We start from the raw sequence: 21658 nt of genomic DNA, 5'->3' as shown, positions 1-21658 counted from the left end.
AGCTTTGGATTCATCTAATAAGTGAAGTTTTACGAATCGTTTTCTAAGAATTTTGGATTATAGGCATTTATTAGCACACCACAATATATTGTAGTTTTCAACTTTACACAGCTGGCGCATATCAATTCGATATTATTTTGCGGGCTGTTTTGTCGTAATCCATAGAATTTCATAGTTTCGTGCTAAAGGTACGTTAAGTGGTGATTTGGCAGGTGCTGAAATCAATTTGGAACCTTAAAATTCTATGGACTATGACATTGAACCCAGAAAACAATATCGATCCAATATTTTAGATTATCCATTTCCAAGGAGTTTAGAATTTATTGGGTTCTCTTTAGTTAAAGAATTAGAAGGCATTTATGGAATGCCTCTTTGTCTCCTTTTTAAGCGTCTAATACTATCATCCTTTTATATAATGCTTGATCGGTGATACTAACAAAACTTTTAACGGCAAAAATATATTTTGCATTTTACAAATAGAAAATACGTTTGGAAAAGTATTTAAGACGTTCTCTGATTAAAGGCGAGATCATTTTTTACTTTCTGCTTTGATTCTAATAAAAATTTGTGATTGTTATATCGTGCTTGTAGTCTTAATTCGATTGATTATTTGTGAAAAGTGTGCTTGCTGCAGCTAGTCAGTTGGACGATTTTGACTAAACATTGATAAGAGTGAAATAGTGACGTAAAGGTCACTCTCACGGATTTCGCACCGCAGTGGGAGGGGGTCAGTTATCGCAAGGACTCACGGCCTCAAGGGCCAAAATCAAAATAAATGAATATTAAAGTTCATACCTAGAATTACATTGTAATTTATAAAAATATCTGACTTTCTACAATCCGACTCAAGCGTCTTCTGATGTTTAGCTAATGATATGTCAAGTGATTTTCACCTTTTACAACAGTTTATAAAAACTTTTGGGTGTTTCAATCCCATTCCGTACAAATGCTGGTGCTCGGGATGTCCCTTTTCAGCTTTCTTTTAGAAATCGTGGGGTTGGGCGGGCGATTGTTGGGGTGAGAAATGAAAGATGAGACAGAGATATGAAGACAGAAGAAAGTGAAGGATTATCTCTGTGCAATATCACTGCTACAGCATTTGCCTGTGTGATCCAAGGAAACCACAGAAAATCTTGGACCAGGATAGAACGGACATGGAATCAAATCTTAAACCTCTATATTTTGTTACGGTAAGGGAAAGGACATGATGAGGATACCGTGGATAGAGAAAGTTAGAAATGAGGAGGTATTAGAAAGAATAGGTGAACAGAGAATTCTATGGACTTTGCCTTACGCCACTGGATTGGAAAACATCATTTACTTGTGCATTTCCAAGATGTATCAATTTTGCAACATCATTGGAAGAATTGCAACCCAAAATCCAGAAATAAGGACACATTACTATTACGCGAAAATTCCTTGGTCGGCAGATAGATTATTTATTCAAATAATGAAGAAAATTTGGATCGATATGATCATCATTTCAAAAAGCATCATAGGAGTCATTAGAATTTATTCAGGGTATCAGAGTCGAATGGTAACATTGGCAGTGTTGAGATTTTCTAACCAAGGACTCGTATCCAGGTCAGAAATTTATTTAAAAAAATTTTAGGGAATTCAGAATCGCTTAGTTCTATTTATCAGGCTTATCTCAAAATCGCGATTAGATTAGATTAAAGATTAGCAAGAGTGCAAATAAGTTGTTGGGTGGCTGAATTTATTAGGAATTTGCATTAGTTACTATTCATTTGTATATGTAAGAGTAAGGAATAGTGTGTATGAAAATGGGACATTCCACAAAATGAGGCAATTTTAAAAAAGGAAATGATAATATGGAATTGATATCCATAAACTTTATAAAAACTTCCTAATAAGTAAGTAATAAACGAAATATGTCTTTATAAATAAAACCTTTTTAATCATGCGTGCTCTGTGACTGGCTGAATGATGCTTTTCGGATCATAAGGCAATTATCAGATTATAACCAATAAAAAGCAAATATTTCAAATTACCACAATAAACAAGCCAATAACATTTTAATAATAAAAGTAGCTAACGACACGGATTACACTTTGTCTATTTTGTTTTTTTCGAAGAACATTGAAAAATCGATAGAGCATGCTTTAACATAGATCCTGTTATAATATGAGTCCTTAACATTAATACTTAGAGGCGGCATTTTGCAATTTCCTATTTCCCATTTAAGTAACTTAGGAATTTTTCTTTTTTAATTTTGAAATTTTGTAAGTCGACAATGAATTACTGTATTTCGAAATATTGGTATTTTTGCCCAGAACTAGCTCAGTATCGGTAATAAAATGCTCACATCGCATGCGGGCATTGCAACGGACGGCTTTTTGTTTAATATTTACCATATAAGAGTTTTACTATTTGATTGCCTAGAATCATAGTTACAGTAAAGAAAATTTTGCTATTGTGAAAACAATAAATCATTAACTGATGTAACGCATTTATAATAATAAACCAATTGAAAGCATTTAAATTTGAATGCGCGCCGCGCGACACCGTTCAATGTTTTGCGCAAGCGGAAGTACCACCAATGAGGTATCCATGTCGCTAGCGTTTAACCGCCTGCCTCAATAGTTCAAGAGTTGTAGTAGTTGTAACATGCGTGCAAAAGGTTGTTATTTCGCGAGTAACATGTTTAATGTAAATTTGTAGTGTTGTTGATTCTTAATTTGAATTTATAGTGGCGTTTCGAACTATTATGAACTGTTACAACTCTAGTATAGGCAAGGATATAGTAAGGTAAGAAAAACATCACATGGGTTTATAAAATACTTGTCATATTAAATTGCAGGTACAAGCTATGATATATAAAAATTGTAATTAGGTATATGTTGGTTGCAAAAATTGTGAGCAAATGTAATTTACAGCTCTTCTAATAGGTACCTACATGACACAAGACAGTTTTCATTCTTAACTAATTTCGAAAGTGTTAGTACAATAGATACATATAATATAAAAACAAAATATTGCTTTCCTATTGTAGGTACAATAGTTGGTATACGTTTATTACTTAAATCTTAAATGATCTAGGATTATATGCATTTATATGTGATGTCCGGGGTTTAAAATAAAAATACCTACTCTTCAAACATAATCTATTCGTCTGCAGCAATTTTCGTAAACAATAATAATAATCGATTAACTTAACATTAAATAACTAACGAAATAAAAAGAAACAAGAAAAACAAAAATGCAATGTTATTGTAAAGCTCCCCGCACTAATCACGATGCCAATTAGGTTTTGCATTAAAAGTATTCGTATAAAACTAAATACCACTACGGTTTAGGAAAACAGATCTATTGGAATTAAATTAATAAAAATAAATAGATAGGTAACAGTTAAAAAAATAATTTTATGAATCGCAGAGACAATTTGGTAACACTATATAATATTACCTGTCAAAATCAAATTCTACTAACGAAATCACAGTTGAAGATTACAGAACGTTTAATGTTTGATTTTTGCAAATCTCTTAAAGTTTTCCAGTTTATTACAATTTTGACTAGTGAAAGATTTAATACATACCTATTTATTGTAACAGAAAGAAGAAAAATCTTGGGCGGCCTATATAAGTATTTAATAAAAATAATTGAAGAACTAAGTATCTATATTATAGTAGGTAATGGTAGATTATATACCTATTAATATTCTGAAAATTTCTGTATAAACTATGGTAATAGACGAGCACAATTGTTGAAAGAAAAACCTTTCCTTGATTATTATTAGCTGCAGTTTATTTTTTATGTTGTCATGTATCCAATTTTCCCTTTTCTGTCACACTTTGTTCAATGTATGTATGTAATAGTGAATTTTGGCATGAATTGTGCCGTATTAAAAAAAACTTAAAACTATTTTTATTTAAACCACACTGGAAGCTACAAAAAAGGTAAAAAAATTAAATAATATTATATCTACTTTACGTCTATAACTTGTAGTTATTGCCTTAAAAGAAATATTTGTAAAGAAATAAAAATACGTCCTATCACAGATAGATAAACTAGTTCTTAAAGCAATCACAAATTTCCAAATTATTACTACCTTTTACCATGTTATACATTAAATACATATGTATTTTTATCTACAAAAGAACAAACTAACTTTATACGGTCGATCTACTATTTTACATGTAATTGTAGTAAATATTTCTGTAAAAGAGTGATGTCTATCTATAAAAAATTTATTTATATACCTTTGGCAGCAATACTAAAAAGAACATTTTAATTGCTTTCAATGCAACGCTATAAATTCACCTGTTTGTGTGCAATACAAATTTTATAAATGACCCTTTTCCAAATAATTATTCCGATTGTATTATGCTATGATCTAAACCCTAATATACATAACTATTTAAAAGTTGCGATATTGTTATGAACTCATAAAATAAAATCAGTGTTATGCTCTTAAAAAAAAAAAAACAAACTGATTGAAAAATATTAACTTATAAACAAACACCAAATTTAGGCGTAAATTAGTCAAACAATTTGGAGACGAGGAAAGCTATTTTTGATCTAGTTAAAACATAACTTTACCTACCCATTTCCGTTAGTAATTAATAACAGTTTTAATACTGAAATATTATTAAGTAAGTTATATAATTTCTGTAGCTTCCATTGCGACTCAAATATATATAATGAGTAATTAAAAAATATCACTGACATGCGCCTAATTCAGGGCCGGCCAACCCGCGGCCCGCCTTGAACATTCTTCCGGTCCGCGAGATTCATCATAATTTTACAAAATATATTTATTTTAAAAATTGCTCAAAGTAGTGAAAACTAATGTATTAAGAAAAAAGCCGATGTGTCTATTCACCGGTACGGTACCGGTGACTAATAAGCTATTGACCGGTCCTGGACCGGTGACAAAAGCTATTCGCCGGTAACCAGCTAGAAAGCATGGTATTTTTTAGAAATAGAATATTTAATTCATGCTTCATTTATTTTAAATAAGTACAATTGTTGTTCTTGTCTCAATTTTCAGTAGAAGTAGAATTTTTGAATTTTGCATAAACATTCTTGTTCATTAAGGTTCAATAATACTGTAAAAATTTTAAGTTTGAAAACCGTTTAGGTGCACCCCTTCTTTAAACGATTTTGAAAGTCTAAGTGCAGCATGCTCATTAGCATTATAGTCTCATAAACCATTTAAGAAGGTGATCTTTTGATGATTTAAACGTTTGGGTACCGGTGAATAGTGTCTTAGTCACTGGTACAGTACCGATGAATAGCTTCTTAGTCGCCGTACGGTATAGATGAATGACTTCTTAGTCACCGGTACGGTACTGGTGAATTGATTTTTAGTCACTGGTACGGTACCGGTAAATCGTTTCTTAATCACCGGTACGGTACTGGTGAATTGATTTTTAGTCACTGGTACGGTACCGGTAAATCGTTTCTTAATCACCGGTACAGTACCGGTGAATGACTTCTTAATCACCGGTACAGTACCGGTGAATGACTTCTTAGTCACCGGTACGGTACTGATGAATTGATTTTTAGTCACTGGTACGGTACCGGTAAATCGTTTCTTAATCACCGGCACAGTACCGGTGAATAGCTCCTTAGTAACCGGTATTAATGGGGAAATATATATATATTTTATATGCGGCCCGCGGAGTTGTGATTTATTTCAAAAGTGGTCTGCAAGATGATTTGGGTTGGCTAGCCCTGGTCTAGATAAAAACACCTAGTTATTATGCTACTTGATCCTGACTGCAACAGTCAAAAGGGTACTACTATTCTGTACCTATGCATTATCCTAAAAATTGTATAAAAAATATTCGACTAACGGTTTGCAAACACTTTTATTCTTAATACGAAATATGCACACACCCTGAGGAGCACAAAGAGACCGCCCAAAATGGACACGTCTATTAGGTAACTATCCAGATCGTCGTTCATAGACATTTGACTCAAAAATTTGGTTGGGTATTTAAAGTGACAGTACAGATCGTTGCACTCTAGTTTCGCCCTATTGAGGCCGTAAATTGAGATCAAAATGCCCTCGAAACTGTAACGAACATAACTTGCGTACGGTAACCATTTTAAATAAAACGGTATGTCGTTGAGGTTGACGAAAAATCCGGACAATAAAACCATAGGAATTGTTGAGATTGGCCCTAAGAATACGCCACTCTGAAATGAAATATTTAAAAATGTTATTAATACCGCATCATTCTTCGGTGTATTCAAAACTGCTTTTGAAATTGATAAGTTTCTATTGATGACGATATAATGCTAGGGAAATTATGAAAAGAAAAATCATTATGCAGAACTTTCTGTATGTGAGCCAAACGCTCACTACTTCATCAGAATCGAAATTGTGTCTTTTAGATTCTAAACGAAACTCGGGTACCTAAAATTCCACAATTAAGTTCAGAAACTTAAAGGTTTTTACACAAATACATACTTATATAATTTTAGGTAACTTCTGAATAAACACAACGCGGTGAGATATATTTAATGTGAACAGTATATAATCATCATAAGGTCGTCAGTCCTAAGACTGGTTGGACACGTACCTCCACTCATTCCTATCCTGAGCTAATCTTCGCATTTCCCTAAAACTAGAACAACCCATATCTTTAACTATTTGCGAACAGTAATCTAATCTAGATCTACCTCTACCTCTCCTAACTTCCGTTTCTACTTCTATGATGTCTCTGACTAGACCTTCATGACTGAGAAGGTGTCCTATTAACCTATCTCTTCTATTTATTATTGACTTCCATAGAGTTTTATGTTCTTTTACTCTTTCTAATACCCCTTCACTTCTAACCTTCTCTATCCATGGTATCCTTATCATTCGCCTGTAACACCACATTTCGAACGCTTCTAACCTTTTCTTTTCCGACTCGATTCTGCGCTATCCTCTGCTTCATAACCCTACTACTCTTTTCGTCCTGACTTATCTGACTTTCTAAATACCTAAAATCGATCACATCTTCTAATTTTTCGTCTCCTATCTTTATATTCTATTTTTCCCTACTTTTTCTTCCGATGCATACAAGTATTTTTGTTTTAATTTTATTCATTTTCATACAATACTGTTTTGTCAATACCGCTTCCATTTTATTTGAAGCTATCTCTATCTCTTCCTTGCTAGATGCTAATACTGCTACATCATCTGCAAATCTAAGCATACTAATCTTTTACCCCTGTATATCTATCCCTACAGTTGTACTGTCTTAAATGATGTTGATGGCGTCTTCGATGTATAGATTAAAAAGTAGCTGTGACAGTGTGCATCCCTGTCTGACTCCGTTCCTAATATTTACTTCTCTACATTGTAGCCCCAACTCTATAACTGCCTGTTGCTCTTTACAGAAACTAAGTATCACTCTTCTATCTTTGTAACTCATCCCTACATTTTTAAGTATATTTCACATCTGGACAGTATATAAGAGTGCAAAATTACTAGCGCTTTTATCTTCTTCTGTTCGAAATTATTTTTTGGACAGTCAGAATTTCAAGATCCATTTTTCATAAGATTTTACTTTGAAGAAAATTAATGAAATTATGTTTTACCTCTATGTCAAAGGCAGCTCCAACTAGAAGACCTAAACTTTGAGCAACTAAAGCTGTGAGTACCGATACTAAAATGAACATTCCAAATCTCAACGGTTCCATGGGCTGTGATGTGATGTAATAGACTCCCATCACGTAGCAGATTGTCAACACGATCTGTATTTAAAATAAAAGTTGCTTTACAATAATTCACGACAAAATTATTTCGAGTGAAATAAATACCTGGAACGGAATATCAGCCACCGTTTTTGCGAAATAGTAGGCCTTAATGGAATACCAATAATTCAAGTGTTCTCTCACAAAAACAGACATCTCCAAAGGAACTAAAAGTTTGACATTGTTTAGTACAACAAGCAGTAGAACATAAAATGAATACAAATATGGAGAAATGGTGATAAAAATTGAAGTACCTTTTGGCATTGAAAATAGAAACACTTACATGTTAAAATAGTTGGCATCATGGCCGTGAACATGGTAAACATGACGGTGAAGAACATGCATCCAGCGTTACTCATTACTTTAGCGGCATCATTACCGATATCATAATAAATTAATCCTATCAGAATTCCGATAACGAAGTGCGCTAACAGTCTCATTCTCGTTAGCTGGGTGTCGCGCAGGGTGGCACGGAAAGTTCTTTTAAGCAGAATCCAGAACTGTTGCCAACTGGATATAGGGAATGTGGCAGCTTTATCAGAATGCTTGAGATTTTCAGACGAGTCTAAGAGGGCTGTGGTACATGTTGTTGTTCCGGTGGGGACGTTTTCTTTTGCTAATGCGGCCTTTGGGTCGGAGGGAGTGGACGTGTTCTTCAGCGAAACGTTTGTTGCGTTTGGAAGGGCGTTACATGTTGACGTATTTAAACCTTTACATTTTCCGGTGTTCACCGCAACTACCAATTTCTCGAGATAGTCGCCGTGGTCTCCACAAGCCACTTCTATCACTAAAGAGAGAAATAATACACCATCTTTAAAAAGTAAGAGCTGTTTGATTTAAAAATGAGCCTTGAAAATGGATACTCGTAAGACGAAGATTCTCAATATTTAGATAAGCGAATGGAACAATTAAAAGTTACTATTGGGATCCGTCAAATGGGAGGAGCCTAAAAACATGACGCCGATTAGGGAAAATTTATCGTAGTTCCTATAGTGTACCGTGCAATTTCCAAGTTTTTAAATTACGATAAAATGTTAAGTATTGACACAATATGTGATTGGGCTGACACAAAGCCTCGGAAAGGAAATTTCGTTGAAGGTGAGCGTGTTTTTAATGCCAATCACATTATAAAATTCGGAAATAACAAATCCGGAAGCTAGCCTTCAAATTCCGTCAAGTTTACTGCCTACTTTTTACAAACATCGGATTTAAAAAGTGATTCACGTTATATAATTGGTGAGGTGATTCTGGGTGATTTAAGCAATATCGTATCAATGACTTGCACGTGCAAAGCCGACTTAAGAGAACGTTGCAAACAAATTCGATCCACGCGTTTTTAAGGATTGACGAAGACTTTTTTAAATTTTTTAATATGTGGTAAAAAACAACAGTCTACGTTAATTAAGAATAAGGAGAAGCATACCATAATCAGCAGGGTTATGGTAACTGGGGCAATGAAATCCTTCAGACGACAAGAAAGGAACAAGTTCCGTAGATTTTCCTTTATAGATGCATTGCCCTTCGGATAAGATGTAAAGATGATCGAACATTTCAAACAGTCTGGCTGAGGGTTGATGTATTGTACATATAACAGTTCTGCCACCCCGTGCCAGTGATTTTAATAGCGATATGCACTGAAAACAAGACGAACTGTCCAAACCGCTCGTCGGTTCATCGAAAAACATCACGGGGGGATTGTTGACCAGCTCTAGTGCAATGGACAGTCTTTTCTTTTGTCCGCCTGATAAGGTTGCAGTGATTGTGTTTCGGCATTCGGTTAAGCCCAATACTTCCATTACTTCCTCAATAACAACTTTCTTTTCGGGTTGCGTCAGATCTTTGCCTAGTTTTAAATTAGCAGATACCATCATGGCTTCTTTTACCGTTAGATTAGGAGACAAACAGTCATCCTGCATGATGTAGCAAGACATCTTGCGAAAACGCCTCAAACTCCGTTCTTTGCCGTTTATCAAAACTGAACCATCGAGATTCGACGTTCTAAAAAGGTGTAAAAGTGATTTTTATTTCAACTTCATCTAGGTTCCAGAACATTTAAAAATAAGAAAATACCACAAATGGCACGGTAAACGCCATCTGGAGTATGATGCTACATTTTAGGATTACGTATGCTCCAACAAGGTCCATTTAAATATATAGATATCTACTTGTTGCATATATTTAAATGGACCTTGTTGGAGCATACGTAATCCTAAAATGTAGCATCATACTCCAGATGGCGTTTACCGCGCTATTTGTGGTATTTTCTAAAACGCGCTGTTCAGGTAAAGGTTGGTCTGTGTTCTGTCGGAGCTGCCTGCGACATGCTGATGAGATCCAAAAAGATCGAAATCGCCATCCGCGTCTGGCAGTTTTGACAAAATACAGACCACTTCGAATTATTTTATCTTATTTAAAAATAACATGAGAGAAAACGTAACCATAGACCAAAAATAGAAAGTGAATAACAAGATAACAGAACTTTAGGAATGCTTACTTGTATCCTGCTAGAATGTTCATGAGAGTACTTTTTCCGGCACCTGAGGGCCCCATAATGGCAGTGAGTTCTCCTGACAAGAATTTACCGTTTATGCATTTTAAGATCGTCTTGTAACCTCGTTGCCTCCCTTCCGAAACTGAGTAGGACATGTCGATGAATTGAATATCGACCGGAGGACGTTTCGGCAAATGTGTAAGTGATATTGTAGGCTTTTTGTGATTATTGGGACTGCCGTTAAGCACCTTCTTGAGACCCGAAGACATGTTGTGCAATGTTGTGGCCGATGTAGCCGTTGTAGCGCCATTGCAGAGATTCGACTGAGAATCACTGAAACAAACATAATTTTAACTAAGTAAAATCAACAATACAGGTTTTGATCTACGATTGTGTTCGTCTAATGTACACAATGATGATAAAATAGTTTGCTTAGCGTAAAAGATCAGAGTCAAAATAGAGTTGCAAATAATTTTAATGATGTTTACAACCCTATTTTGTTTCTGATCTTTTACACATTGTAACAAGACAAATAAATGGAATCCATAGTTTCTTTAGCTTTGGGTTCATTTAAAAAGTGAAGTTTTTTAAGAATTTTACGGATTTTGGATTATATGAATTTATTAGCACACTACAATATCTTGTAGTTTTGTTTTACACAGCTGGCGTATATCAATTCGATATTGTTTTTGGGGGCTGTTTTGTCGTAATTTATAGAATTTCGTAGTTCCTTCCTGATTTGGCAGATGCTGATATCAATTTGGAACTTCAAAATTCCGTGAACCATGACATTGAACGCGGAAAACAATATCGATCTAATATTCTAGATTATCCATTTCCAAGGAGTTTAGAATTTTTTGGGCTCTCTTTGGTTAAAAAATTACAAGGCATTCATGGAATGTCTTTTTATCGCTTTTTTAAGCATCTAATACCTTCAATAGATAGTGTGAGCAACTTTCATTTATCATTTTATATAATGTTTGATTGGTGATACTAGCCTAACATTTAAAGGCAAAAATGTATTTTGCATTTTACAAATAGAAAATACATTTGGAAAAGTACTTTAAATAAAATACAAAATGTTTTTCTCAAAAAAGTATTTAAATTCAAGATAAAAATAGGTATTTTTTATTTTGTATTTGCATTCTAAATGCAAGTATTTCAAAAAAATCACATCTCTGGGTGCTAACTATCAGAGGGGTGCTAAGCGGAAATCATTAAATTAACAATTAGATATTCTTAAGTATTCTTTTGTCTTCTGTTTCTTCTCTATCTTTTCATCTTCTTCTTCAAGTAAAAGAGCAATAATTTAATAAACTATAGTAAGCGAATAATTTTTAAACATAGCGACAAACTAACAGTCTAAAATTTGCCGAAAAACTGTCGACCAACTGTTGTATAATGTGAATACAAATACAACATAAAACTGACCTACATCTGACAGACAGATGGCGAATAGTGAAAATCAAGTTTTATATTTCTTATTTGGTGGAAACTATAGAAAAATGGACTTATTAAAACTTAACATACTCTAATTAGGAGACGTTCTTTTTTGTATTTTTTAAGAATTTGTAAAACAGTGAGATGCTGTATTAAAAAAATATTCAATTCTCAGAAATATTATTTGGTTGAACAATAGATATTTTACATACCAATTTAGACGCACTAATTGTGTATTTGATTCTGAGATTTGCTTTATATGAATCGGCAATGGGTTCCGATACTGGTCCGCCAAACCTTTTTCGATAGTAATTTCGATTTCGCCATTCTCCATAAGGTCGGTAAAAATGTTCGATGTGAGCTGCATTTTATTAATTGGATAGATCGACCTCGCAGATATCAGTTCAGGTTGAAATGAACAAAACACGAACTAGATACAGGACAAACGGGGAACGCTATTCAGTTTAGAACCGATGAAGTAGTACTGATCGCGGAGAAGCGTTTCAAAATGAATGGCATGATTTTTTTTTACAATATATCATCATCATTCGTGAGTGGGTATTAAGTATATATCAAAAACTTGGTGAAACATGCTGCTAAAAGTTTTCACCTTTTTGAAAACCATATGTGCATACACATCAATCTTTTTAACTAATCGCTTTTTTGATTACATACTTCACAATCAGTATAATTTATCGTCCACAACTGGAAAAATTACACTCTTGATATCGACTTTGTGTTGATTTTTGTTGCCTGTTTAGATTTTGATGGCGAATATTCAAAGTAAAATAGTAGGCATTCTATTTTGCGACTGATGCGAGTAATCGATTTGATTTGTAACTTTGTTTTTCACTCTTTTCATGGATGAATAAACAGTGAAGCGTCTGAAGTCAAGCTTTTGAAATTTTTGCATGGTCGTATTCTAGAATTTCTATCGGCCTCACTTGTTTGCGTTTATGCCTAGCGAGTGTATCATGTGACAACACACCCTAAGTAATTTTTTTTGATAAAAAAAATACGACATACACAGAATATTACACAATAATTTAAGTAGCACAGTCATGCAATGTCTTTAATTTGAAACAAATAAGCACTCGGAGCGGAAATATACAATATGCAGGCGTAGATATCCATGAAATCGTTAATAGGATATAATAATAGGGCAATTTTTTGAAGTAGTTATTCCAGCAGCAGTTCTTACTTAACTTAATTAGTTTGCTTTCTGTACACACGAAAAAAGCTGATAGGTTTCAACTGTTATAACGAATAGGCAACGAAAATAAAAGTAGTAATTAATTTTGGATTCAACATAAAGTTTATTTATTGTTTCACAATTGAAAGTAAACAGATAGAGAATATTCTGGATACTTTACGATGAAGACTTTTAGAACATATTTAATTTCGTTGACACACGCAGGAAGCGACAGGTCCAGCTTGTAGTTGTAATGATAACTACAACTAATGAATTGTATGTTAACCTTCAATATAATTAAACTATCTGTACAAATACATATTAGGAAAAACAAAGTCAGAATAATCAAAAACAGACATAAGCCAATCAAATGCTCTAATGAGAAATTAAATGCTTCGGGCATTTTACAAATTGTTTAAATAACGACAATAATTTTTTTGGCCACACATCAATTAAATGCTTTCGAATCAGACCAGCTATTTTTCCATGACTTCTGAAAAAAAAAAAGTTGGCAGATCATGTGACAAAAAATTGATAGCCTAGCAGCCTTAATAATCCTTCTAGGCAATGCCCTTTATTTTCAAAATGAGAAAAAAAAATCTCAAGTTAGTATAAATGTAACTCGTGGCAGTTAGGTGTCTTCTTCTTTTTAATGAGGAAATTATGGTAATTTTAGCAATAGCCTTTGAACTAATACTGCAAATAAGACTTAATAAGTTAAATGTCCTTGACGTTTGGCGTTTAGATTTATTTCATACATAGTATTTTTAATTTTTATATATAGTGTTGAAGTACCTGTTTTCACGTGTAATTAAAAATCGACATTTTCACAAAACAAAAAATTCATTATGATATTTGATAATATCTAGTCGGTATTAAGTCAAAAAGTATTGTAAACACGTGGCGACGCGACGGTTTTAGAAAATTCTTAAATTTTTCTAAACACTTGAATGATGATATTTGTAGTAGATTTCTTATGTAATATCACTACAATGCGTGTACATAGACAATTTCGACACGTGTACCATAATTACTTATCGTATGTTGGTACAGGAATAATGCAAATATTTACACAAGCAAATTGTATTTTACTTTGAAAAATCCATACTCGAAAATATATACATACATTTTCCAAATTTAGCACTGCTGTTTCCAAAGTGCCTAACTAGACATTAAGCCAGATTGTTAAAAGTCACATTTAGCATAATGGTTTCTGACGACGTTTAGACACAAGACTGAATGAGGAACAGCAGTTTAAAAATATCGACTTAGCATTTTTACCCCTATTTTGGTTAGGTTTGGTTAGATTTGGTGGTAAAGGTCTAGATTATCCCCCTTCGGGGGTGGGAGCAGGGGGATTGTAAGAGGCGGTCTCCTTTACCACTGTACCATAAAAACTTTGCGGCGGTCTCAACCCCATGAAAAGTTATGGGGACTCAAAGTTTATTATTTTGTTGATTTTCATATGTTTGTGGGTAAATGTAATTTGCATATTAATTTTCTATGAATATTCGAAAATGAAAACAATGAAAACTACATAGAAACAATCAATAATTTATATAAAAAATTATTTAAATATTATTATCAAAATTATAAATGTTGGATAATTAGTAATAATAAGTAATCTATTAAATTTTATTAGACTTTATAGTGTATGAACATTGGGAAATTACAGAACTTTGCAACTCCATATTTTTTTATGGGGGTATGACCGTCGCGAAATTTTTATGGTAGTTTACTCAGGAAGACCTCCTACTTCAATCCCCCCTGCCCCCACCCCCGAAAGGGGTTGGGAAGAATATCTAGACCTTTACCCAAAAGATATACATGGGAATGATACACTTTATTCTTGTTTTTGTTGTATTTTTTTTTTGTTTTCAGTTTTTTAAAGGCGTTTTCTTTTTTTTTTTAGATAAACATTCGAAGTAGAACGCGTCCGGAACTTTTTCTACTACACCTACAGATACGTAAGTACCTTTCATTTGATATGAAATTATTGTCTACAGGCGCAAAAATTTCACGAAAATACATGTATTGGTTTTGACTTTCGGAACATCAGTTGGAAATATTGTTACAGAGCCGATTTAAGGCTAATTATATCACTGGGGTGATAACAACTACCTACCTGTTATCAATAGTTATCGATATAGGTATATGCAGTTCAGACAGATGATAGATGATGTAGGTCAATCAAACAAAAGTATTACATCATGATAACCAAATGTATTTTTTGCTTCGATATTTGCAGTTAGTGACCTGTCAGATATTTTATTAATAGATTTTACGTAATACTTATGCAATAGGTACAAAAATTAATACCAGTATCATGCTTCAATTTAAAGGAAGTGATAACCAGAAAAATATCTACTCTCTAGTGCAAGGGTAATTGCCAATTTCAAGTGCAACTGTCTTTTGTAGCAGCAATGTTTTTATTAAAATATTTTCCTTGAATTAATTATAACGTTTTGAGAAATATTCACCTTTAGGTCTTTATTGATTGTCCATATAAAAGTAAAATATTTAATTTAAAATTTAAAAAAAAATAAGGAAAATTGGGTCATTCCATTTAAAATACTACGGTTTCGAAAATATTTTTGTTAAATAGATTCTTTTGACTTGATTTTTGTCTTAGTTCGATCAACGGTTTAGATCAGGGGCGGCTAACCCAAATGATCTTGATATCATCATATTAGATTTTCGAATTTCTAAATTAATCGTTCGTGAGCAGAGAAGTGGCTTATATTTGTTAAAGGCTACTAGACCTTGCGATATCCACTGTTTCATGTCTCTACTGCTTCTTACATCCTGAATTATCTGACTTTGTACATACCGAAAATCAGCGACCATTACAAAATACACATACAGTGTAAACTCTATACAACGACACTTAAGGGACTGAACATTTTTAGGCGTTATAAAGAGTGGTCGTTAAATGGAGAGAAATAAAAGATATTATTTTACTATTCTACAATATTATGCATTTATCAATATAGTACACATTTTACACACGAATATTATTATTCACACATTGCTTATAGCCTGTTATCTTCGTCTGATGTTTTTTGTTGTTCCAATATTTTAATTGTATTTTGTTACGAATCTTACTCATATCTTGAGATACTGCTGGATCAATTTGATTATATAAAAGGTATTTTTTTAATAGTTTCGCTGCATCAAGTGCTTGTTTGATGCTTGGTGGAGGGACAGGATCGTCTTCTTCAACAACGTACACAGCTGCAGTTCTTATCTATTTCGGCAACTTAGAAAGTACTGCTTAATGATTTATAATGCCGCATTGTTGACGTTAAATAGAGTGAACATGACGCTATATAGAGTGTAATATTGTATAGAAAACAATGTAAACCAAGCAATTTCGACGTTTTAAGGAGTTTGTCGTTAAATCGAGTGACTTTATAAAGAGTTTACACTGTATTTTGTAAAACGATCCGTGGGCCACGGATGGGCCATACCTGGTTTAGAACAATCACTCATAGTGGACATTTCTAAAGACGATTTTCATCTTTACATTAAAAAATTCGGTAGCCAAACAAAACTGATGAAGTCATACCATCTTTAACAGCTTTTGATATAATAATGTTCGAAAAAATTAATAAAACTTACATTAATCGTTAACTGCCAATACATTGATAAACATTACAAGTTATAATTGGATCAATGATTGTCCTTTAGTGTGGAATCCGTAAGTTCAAATGCCTTCTCCTTAGGTTGTTTAACCTTTATAATTATTGACAATCTACTTCATAAATTTAGTTTACAGCCTTTAATATCTTCGTAAATAACATGCCCACTTCATGTATTGTGTACATATTACACATTTATATACTTGTAAAATGCTGTTGTGTACGTTGTTGTTTGTGATTTGACAGATAGTAAATTTTTAGAGCATCATATTTCATATACACACTATAAAAAGTATTAATACTATTTTTGGAATAATGATTGCAATTTAGTACTAATAATATAAGCGATTTTTCTGGAAAATGCAAAACTACTAAGATATTTAGGTATAAAATATCAGTGTCTATCTTAAACTCATGAATTTTACAAAAGGTAAAGATTAGATACCTGCATTTTTATTATATGCATATCAAGCTGAGACGACAAAGTTATATTCCTTATTTCTATAATGCACTATAATTTATTACTAATTATTCGCTAATTTGTTACCAAATCCACAAAAGCCGGTCACTAATAGACGACGTACTAATTGAAAGGTATTGAAAAGGGCCACAATTTGTCGATGAAAGATGGTACTTTCACCTACTTTGTCGCTAATCCAGCTTCGATCTGATCAGCGAAAAACGATTGGAAAGCCGTCATGCCCAAATTTCTTATTTTTATTATTCAAACCCTCTGAGACTAGAATTCTGATATAAGTACTGAAAAACGTAAGCCTACTTTTCAACTTTAGTTGATTTAAAACATATAATAATGATATTAGAATATTCTTATCTGGTCAGCGGCAAATTATGGCTTAACAGCTCTCTAATTGTATTTCGTTGGAGGCAGAACTAGCGACTAAATGTGTGAAATACGACGAATTAGCGACAAATTATGGCCCTCATAATATTTTTGCATGATATTTCTATTTTGAGATATGCTATGTGTAGTTCCAGCTTAACTTGTTTTTTACTGATTAACCTGAGGCTGGACTCGCGACAAAATGAGTGAAATGAGACAAATTAGCGACAAATTATGGCCCTCATAATATCTTTGTATGATATTTCTATTTTGAGATATGTTATGTGCAGTTCTAGCTTAAATTGTTTTTTACTGATTAACCTGAGGCTGGACTCGCGACAAAATGAGTGAAATGAGACAAATTAGCGACAAATTATGGCCCTCATAATATCTTTGTATGATATTTCTATTTTGAGATATGTTATGTGCAGTTCTAGCTTAAATTGTTTTTCGCTAATTAACCTGAGGCTGGACTCGCGACAAAATGAGTGAAATGAGACAAATTAGCGACAAATTATGGTCCTCATAATATTTTTGTATGATATTTCTATTTTGAGATATGCCATGTGTAGTTCTAGCATAAATTGTTTTTCGCTGATTAACCTGAGGCTGGACGCGCGACAAAATGAGTGTAATGAGACAAATTAGCGACAAATTATGGCCCTTTTAGTAAATGGTCTTGTTGCACTTTATTACTTATCATTAATCTCCTTCCAAAACTTACCTAAGAGCATTATTGAGAGATTCTTTTGCTGTTAAGCAGTTGTGGGGACTTTTCGTTCTGTATGAAACCACACATTTTTTAGTGGCATCTTCTGATGCGATATTCTCTTCTGCTGGTAACAAAATTTTTACAGTCTGAAGTTCCGTGGTTTCATTCATTTTGTCTCTTCTTTTATTTTCTAACAATACCTAAATCGCATTCATTCAGATCCATCGGTACTCATGATTGGGATATATGCTTTGGCATTTTGGACCTGTAAATAAAAAAAAACATGTAAAATTTACGATAACACACAGCTGCTCATAAGTAAAGAAACATGTAACTCGATTTTGTAATTAAAAATAAAATTTTATCGTATAAAACAACATGAGCGTCAATTAGCTCCAAATGTTTATTTAAACAACGATCGAATTAGAGCAGTTTCAAAATATTTTGAGCCTTCATGTGAGATGTGTGAAGAAAAATTAGTTTTATGTGGTCGTCAATGATCTTTAACACGTATTTAGGACATCAACCCAAATGTTTTTCATTCGCTTTGGTTAAATAGTCATACTCCTTGCCGTTTGCCAAAAATAACCCTACCATTCAGTTACCTAAGTCACTATTAACTAGCAACTCTACAAACTGATAGAGAGATTAGAGAACTCCTCTTCGGAATTGCACGTTTCGTTATATTATGTCTTCAACATCCGTAGTGAAATATTACGAATATTATAACCGGTCTTAAATATGTATTATCGAAAATAAACATAAAATTGCTACCGATGTTTCCGACAAATCTCTGCTAAACCAATTTTCATTTAAATGTTATTTAAGGGAGATGCAAGGAAAAATTATAGTTTTGCCGTTATTAGGGAACAAATTATTAAGTTCCAAAAAAACATGTTTCCAATAAAAATAGTAATAGTAACATTATTTATCTTTAGAAAATTGCAATTTGATCTCGTTCTAGTCTAGTAAGATTTCATTTTTTGGATAACCCCAAAAGACTAAATTTCGAAGCATAGACCAGCGATGCTTCTATACGATACGATTTCATCATAACTCATCCGGATCATTTTTAAATATTGATTGAATATGTATCGTGGTAGTACAGCGGAAAATCAAATTAACTCATATAAATTCATGGTACATTTTTCTATAGCTACAGTTTAAATTCATTTCTGTCAATTACTGTTTTGGAATATTTAATATATTTATAAATTGAGTCCTCATAAGAACTCGTATAATTTCAAAATTAATGCTGAAAAATTTCAATGCAAAACTTACACGGAGAAAATAAGAAACGAAAATTTACTTAAATATTAAAGCGATATTTACAATTTATCCCACTAGCTCGTTACTTCGTAAGCGAAAATAATAAAAATTACAATTTGGACTCGAATTTGTAAAAATAAAATCCCAGCTGAAATAAATTTACTTGCGATTTTAGTTGATATTACAAATTAAATTGTAATAATTAAAAAACTTGAAATAATTTTTAAAGAAACATGTCAAAATTGAGCTATTACAAGTTACCTAATAAATTCTACTATTTTTAAGGCAAATTCGGTTATTCACAATCGAAAATTGTAATTTTTGCGTTGCCATAAAAATTTAGTTTTCTCAGTGTACAGTTAAAAATTCTGAAAAAAAATCAGGTAGCTTCAAAACAAAATCGTTAAAGTTTACTGAATGCTTAATGGAAACATGAATCCACCGATGAGTAACTTTGCTGCCCCCCTCTCCCCCGTTTATAAATAAAATAGTGGCTACACTCAGCAAAGATTCACGTGGAATTTATTATTTATAAACCTACACTCATATTGATAAATAATAAGCGTAGGTACTACAATTACATAAACTACAAGGTGTTTGTGTAATGTAAGTCTATTAAATTACAAGTTTAAATTTAAACAAAGTTTCTCAAGAAAAAATATTTTCATGGAAAGCTAAACATATAAAGTGCAAATAAACAAGCTAAAATATCTACACATTATAAAGTAAAATATGAGATAGTCGAATGGGAAGTTCATTTAGAACACGAAAACAAATTTTGTATTTTAGGTTTTATATGATCTTAGATCTAGGGTGGGCGATTATGAAGGAATTCGGGAGTTATAGTGTGAAAAGAACGAATATGCACAAAAAATAATAAATAATTGTTAATTGAACGAGATACATCTGCAAAATTTTATTTGGTGGAGTAGCTAAGAATTAGCGGTGAAATCAGGAAAAATCGTAATTTCGGAATAGGAGTATAGTAAAATATTAATATAGGGGCTTGGGGAGAAAACACCCCCTCCCGGGAAAGAGCACTCGGTTCGGATAGCAATACCATTATGATTAAACTTTGAAATGTGACATTACCAGACTAACCTAAAAGCTTTATTTATTATTGTTTTCAACAAAATAAAACGACCCTGCGCTATCCTCTGCTTTGTATCCCTACTACTCCTTCCGTCCTGACTTATCTGACTTCCTAGATATCTAAAATCAGCCACTTCTTCTAATTTTTCGTCTCCTATCTTTCCCTATTTTTTCTTCCCTTGCATACCAGTATTTTCGTTTTACTTTTATTTATTTTCACACGATACTTTTCTGCCAATACCGCTTCCATTTTACTTAAAGCTATCTCTAACTCTTTCTTGCTTGCTGCTAATACTGCCATATCATTTGCAAATCTAAGCATCCCCTTTATCCCTACAGTTGTACTGTCTTTAATGATATTGATCGCGTCTTCGATATATAGATTAGAAAGTAGCAATGACAGTGTGCATCCCTGTCTGACTTGCTAATATTTACTTCTCTACGTTGCAGCTACAGCTCTATAACCGCCTGTTGCTCTTTATATAACTAAGTATCATTCTTCTATCACTGTAACTCATCCCTACATTTTTAATCTTTAATTTAAAATTTCCGCTGACACGAACAATAGTACGTTAAAAATAAAATAAATATTTACGCAGTAACATAATTATTTAACTAAAAATCCGAAACAAGTTATTAATTTGATACAAAATTTGACTTTATCAAGCAACAAGAAAATAAATATGAAATATCCTTGGACTCTAAAACTATTACGTAACATCCTTGTACATCACAAATGAGATCGGCCTATTTTTAGCTTGCCTACACGCTGTAACAAAAAATATTGGTTGATTACCAAACTGTTAACATTTTTAAAGTTAAACCTTTTTTATGCAAATAAATGAAACGTAAAATACGAATTACGTATATTTCGAAATTTGACAAAAAATATCTCAGTAAAAAATAATCAAGCATATGTATAGTTACAGCTTTATAAAAGTTATTTTATTTACTAGGAATACACAATAATTATACGTTAGAGTATATGTATTTGATATTACTCTACTTTAGGTGGGAATCTTTTAAAAATTTACCTACCAACTGACATAACGTGGAAGTAGCTTGATATTAGACGATGTGTCCTACTTTGTTTATAGCGAAATTGTTTAAATATTTGCTAAAAAAATGTTACTTTTTAACGGCACATGATAAATAATTAAATATTTTAGAAAATATGATTTTATAAAGTTAAAAAAAATATATTTTGACAAAATTTGACGGCTTATAAACTCGAAAAAATAACTGGCATGATATTAAACAATATTTT

The 21658-nt window shown here is 32.6% G+C and overlaps 1 protein-coding gene across 3 annotated transcripts in view; it reads right to left on the bottom strand.

The window, feature by feature from the left end:
• Nucleotides 1–2786: 2786 nt before the first annotated feature.
• Nucleotides 2787–21658, bottom strand: part of LOC108745121 (ATP-binding cassette sub-family G member 4) — a 30668-nt gene continuing 11796 nt past the window's right edge. Inside the window, exons 2-8 of one of the 3 annotated variants that reach the window (XM_018481193.2) lie at nucleotides 18043–18295; nucleotides 10208–10537; nucleotides 9137–9711; nucleotides 7997–8500; nucleotides 7780–7880; nucleotides 7558–7713; nucleotides 2787–6165 (exon numbers count right to left, since the gene is read on the bottom strand). In XM_018481193.2, coding sequence (XP_018336695.1) covers nucleotides 5815–6165; nucleotides 7558–7713; nucleotides 7780–7880; nucleotides 7997–8500; nucleotides 9137–9711; nucleotides 10208–10537; nucleotides 18043–18200 — 2175 coding nt within the window. In that variant the 5' untranslated portion in view covers nucleotides 18201–18295 and the 3' untranslated portion in view covers nucleotides 2787–5814. Of the gene's footprint in view, nucleotides 6166–7557; nucleotides 7714–7779; nucleotides 7881–7996; nucleotides 8501–9136; nucleotides 9712–10207; nucleotides 10538–11856; nucleotides 12143–18042; nucleotides 18296–21658 lie in introns of those variants that run through there. The other 2 variants (XM_018481194.1, XM_018481195.1) reach the window with 2 other exon arrangements.

The sequence above is a fragment of the Agrilus planipennis genome, unplaced genomic scaffold, assembly GCF_000699045.2.
Source record: "Agrilus planipennis isolate EAB-ADULT unplaced genomic scaffold, Apla_2.0 scaffold37, whole genome shotgun sequence".
NCBI lineage: Eukaryota > Metazoa > Arthropoda > Insecta > Coleoptera > Buprestidae > Agrilus > Agrilus planipennis.
Note: the sequence above shows the minus strand (reverse complement) of the source record. Positions and strands in the feature narration are given on the sequence as shown.